Source organism: Arachis hypogaea, chromosome 3 (genome assembly GCF_003086295.3).
Source record: "Arachis hypogaea cultivar Tifrunner chromosome 3, arahy.Tifrunner.gnm2.J5K5, whole genome shotgun sequence".
Classification (NCBI taxonomy): domain Eukaryota; kingdom Viridiplantae; phylum Streptophyta; class Magnoliopsida; order Fabales; family Fabaceae; genus Arachis; species Arachis hypogaea.
Genome location: NC_092038.1, coordinates 27,648,196 through 27,652,769, shown reverse-complemented (window position 1 = coordinate 27,652,769; position 4,574 = coordinate 27,648,196). Strand labels below are relative to the sequence as shown.

General features: G+C 34.6%; 1 protein-coding gene across 1 annotated transcript; it reads right to left on the bottom strand.

Moving 5' to 3' along the window:
- Positions 1–517: 517 nt before the first annotated feature.
- On the bottom strand, positions 518–4,343 carry LOC112790012 (uncharacterized). Its single transcript, XM_025832221.3, has 8 exons — positions 3,717–4,343; positions 2,908–2,998; positions 2,510–2,749; positions 2,220–2,423; positions 2,054–2,131; positions 1,844–1,948; positions 1,327–1,728; positions 518–723 (listed from the first exon to the last, which is right to left on the bottom strand). Exons 2-8 carry the CDS (start codon positions 2,971–2,973, stop codon positions 709–711), a joined length of 1,110 nt encoding a protein of 369 aa, XP_025688006.1. The 5' UTR covers positions 2,974–2,998; positions 3,717–4,343; the 3' UTR covers positions 518–708.
- Positions 4,344–4,574: the final 231 nt, after the last annotated feature.

Genomic DNA, 4,574 nt, shown 5'->3' with positions numbered 1-4,574 from the left:
ATATTTTAAGGACCAAAATCGTACTTAACCCTTATATTAATGTTATGTAAAAGTAGGTTTTAAATATTATAGAAATAAATATTTTGGAATTGATTATAATATATAAAAATAAATATTTATAACAGAAATATTTATGATTTTAATTTAAATTAAAGTGTATTTAGAGTAGTAGTATATAATTATATTATTAGCATTAGTATTATGTGTTGCATATTATTATTGTAATATGATAATAAATTACACTACAAAAAAAAGGCTTATGGTCATGGTAAAAAATTGTGACCATAACTAGTAAAAAGGGTGACCATAGATATATGGTCACGGTTTTGGACCTATAGCCACAGTTTTTGACCTATGGTCACGATTTTTTTGTCGTAGCCTATTCTCTTGTGGCCATAGGTCTATAGTCACGGTTTTTTTTATCTATGGTCACGTTTTCAATTTTTTAAATCTGACACTTTAGGTCACTTTTTTTATCCTGACAACCGTGACCATAGGTCCAAAACAACACAAATCATAAAAGTTTTATTATAAGATAGATATGTTTAATTTTTTGTCTAAACAACACAAATCAAAATAGAGTGTAATTTTTTCAATTACATGTAATACATCAAAAAGTACATAACACATCAAAATATTATATTTACATAACTAAGATCATTGTAAGATCCATCCCATGTGATATTTGTATGGAACATATTTTCTTCATCACGTCATGTCTTCCTGCATGCAAAAGAAATAAACATGTTAGAAATAAACATGTACATATGCAGCAAAAAAAGAGAAACATTCATCCACAGTAACACTCAAGAATTATTCACAACCATTATTTTAATATGCTGAATTTTCTTCTGAGTCAAACTCCTTTTTCTTTATTCGAATTCATTTTTCACATCCATTCTAAGTTCGAATTATGTGCTAATTAGTGATCACTAAATACTATTAATTTAATAATTAGTTGGCACATAAAAGGTGGGATTCATTTTTAAATAATGTTACAAATCACCAGCAAGTAAACCTTGGCAAATATTCATATAGAGACAGCTGTTATAATAATCGACAATTAAGTTCTCAAAAAAAAAATACCAAGTGACAAGCAATTGAGACATCATGAGTAAAAAGCAAAGATACAACATAATATAAACTGTTTTTCTTAACATATTCTTTCATTAACATAGAATAGATAGCAACATATATACAGCCAATTTCCATGCATAATTATAAATGATTCACAATCCTAAAACCTTAACTTTAACTCAAATTCATGATATATCATTTACCAAAAACATACTATTAATTTATCTAGAAGTTTTGAACAGTACTTACTTCCATATCCTTTGATACATGGTTCGATCCAAGTGAAGGAGGAATGCTTCGCCGCGCATCATTTGGTGCACTACTCGCGTCAGGCGGAGATTGTTGGGCGGCTTCTATCATTACTTGCACTTGTTCTGCACTCATACCAGGATTGACTTGTTGCAACAACGTTTTAATTAAGTTTGTTAAACCATCTAACTTGGAAGTTAAGTTGTTTTGATTTTTCTCCATAGTTGAAACCACTTCATTATGTTGTTGTTGAATTTGTCGGATTTCCTTCTCCTTTTTAAGAGAGGATTTTGTGACTGATTGACCATAGAAACGAACTCTACCATGTCTTTCCTTTTTGAAAACTGTTTGAACTGCTTCATCATCATTGTATCCTGCTTCTCTCAAATTTTTAAAATGTTCCTATACACACAAATAGGATCAAAATAAATGCATGCACCCAAATGCTTCAGAATAAATAAAAATAGCTAACACATTTCTTGTTTGGTGTACTTTTCTAAGAGACCAGAAAACTAACAATTGTCTCTTGTGTTCTCGAATTAGTCTCTCCTTTTTTGCTCGTACGAGTTACAACAAACATCTCAGATTGTGATGGATCTTCATTGTCCTCCTTCTTTGCACGCTACAAAATAACCACCAACATGTGACTAAGTAAACACACATAACATGAAAGATGCAAAAATACTTAAAATAAAAAGCACAAAAAAAGTACCTATTCAGCACATACTAATTCAAAACTAACTGGACCCATTCGATGATTCAATTTTTGCTTGGATTTGTTTTCACGATTTTTGTTAGAAATAACCTACATTTGTTGCAATATAAAATTACATAGGGTTAGTTAAATACACGATACCATCATTAAAGCCAAGAGAGTTATGAAAATAACTTACTTTGATGATATCAAGCCTCCAAAATTGAACTAATTTTTGAAAATGCAGTTCAGGTACAATCATTGGACGATTTTTCATCATCTCTCTAAATGAGTTGTACGGTATATAGTGATATTTCTTTATGTGTTTCTTAAATTGCTTCCATGCCTCTCCAATGGTATCTATCACCCAAGGCTCAGCATCACTAGAAATGTTATATTTAGACTACGAATAAACAACGAATTATGTTATTTTACCATACATGCTAAGTCTATTTGTAAACAATTTAAAAAGGAGAATGATTGACTCACCTTTGCATAATCCAACATTGAAGTTTTAGTCTCACTGGACACAGCTTGCCAATTAGTATATAACAACGTGACCAAATTAGAGTTTCTTGCAAGTATTCCCAAGAACCGACTAAACAATTGAACCTGTATTTTTGTTAGGCCTATGGGTTTACCATTGAACCATGTTAACTCTATTTGTGTCTCCAAAGCATGAATATGCTTGAGTTCGGTGGGACCACGAACTTTTTTTCTTTTTGGTACCTATTTCCAATGTAAATCAAATCAAATCAAATTTGGGGAAGCAGATAAACCCAGGATATAGCAACATATTTAGCAAATCAAATCAATTTGGGGAAGCAGATAAACCCAAGATATAGCAAAGTTAATACACTAACATGTAAGATAGAACGGTACATTACCTTAGCGAAAGCATAAATTGCACGCACGAATCTAGCATAATCTGCTCCAGGCATTTGAATGACCATATCTGCCAGAAATATTCTCCAGAGCCTATTCAAAAGACCAAATAACATGATCAGAAACATCCACTAACTGTGTCTCAAAAAATAGCAAGAAGGAAATGGAAATCCAGTTGAAAAGTGTTAATGGTATATAGATAATATAGTATATAAAATCATTAAACTTGAAGGATTAACATTAACATGTACAGCATATGTATGTGTATAATATATTCATTAGAAAAAGTCACCTGGAGACAAATATATAAGCATGTGTTCAGAAATTAAATAAAAGTAAATTGGATATAAATTAAGAGAGAGATATATGATAATGAAGATGATGAATGATGGTTCATGTTGGTGTGTTATTTTTATTTATTTTAGAATGGTCCATAGAAGCACTAGCATATGCATGTCTAAAGAATTATCCTTTTGAATTCTTCTTCTTCTCAACGCAGCAGCAGCTGCTTACTAGGATCCTCTCTTTTAGTCAACCTATGATATGAACAGTCCTATAATATATACATCAGCCAAACTAAACCTACAAATTTAGTCCAATTTCTGAATTCAAATTAAACGGAAAACACATCAACAACAACAACTACATTGGCAATAACAATTTTTTTCATCAGCTCAACAGGGCTTCAATTAGGCAGAAAAAGTTCATCCTCCCAAACTCAAACATCAAAACAAATACCAAAATATCTACTTTTAAATCCCCAGAAAAAACTACTTTTATCAATCAAGGAGTGTGTGTGATTGAATGTTACCCAGAGGATTTTGCTTTGAACGGCGCACAGCTCAACGATGGACTCCACCCGTGGTAACGGCGGCAGTGGCTTCCCCTGGCGGCGGCTCAGAAGACAGCAGCAGCCGCATGTAGAGCTTCAACAACGGCGGTGAAAGCAGTAGAGGCGGTTACAGAAACCAGCTCAGCTTTGGACCCCTTTCTCTCTCATCTTCATGCACTTTCTCTCTCTCTTTGAAGTTCGACGGTGACGCGTAATGAGGCACGACGGCGAACCTAGCTCGATGGTAGCTGGATAGCGAAGGAGCACGACGGCTCCTCTTCTTCCTCGCGGTGATAGGAAGCTAGCGGTGAGACAGAGGAGCTCGGCGATGGTAGGGAGACTGAGTTGAGGTTGGCGATGGTGATGGTAGGGGCTGGAAGGAAGGGAAACGACGATGGTAGGGGCTGGGAGGAGCTCGGCGATGGTGGGGGCTGGGAGCTGAGGAAGGGAAACGGTGCATCTAGGGTTTTTTTCTTTTTCTAAGTTATTGATTAGGAGGGAATGGGGATTTTGCTAGGAGGGAGGGGAAATTTTGGGAGGGAGGGGGAAATGACTGCGTTTGGGGAGGGATAGTTAAAAAAATGAAAAAATGAATTAAAAAAAAAACCGTGACTATAGACCACCTTAGGCCACTCCTAATAACCGTGACCATAGATACTCTATGATCACTTTTTTCTAAAAAATCGTGACCATAGGCTCTTTTAGGTCACCACCTAAAACCGTGACCATAGATACCTTTAGGTCACTTTCCAAAACCGTGACCATAGACCCATTTAGGTCACCCTTTCCAAAAAACATGACCATAGCCCCTTTTTAGTCACTGTAAAAAATCGTGAC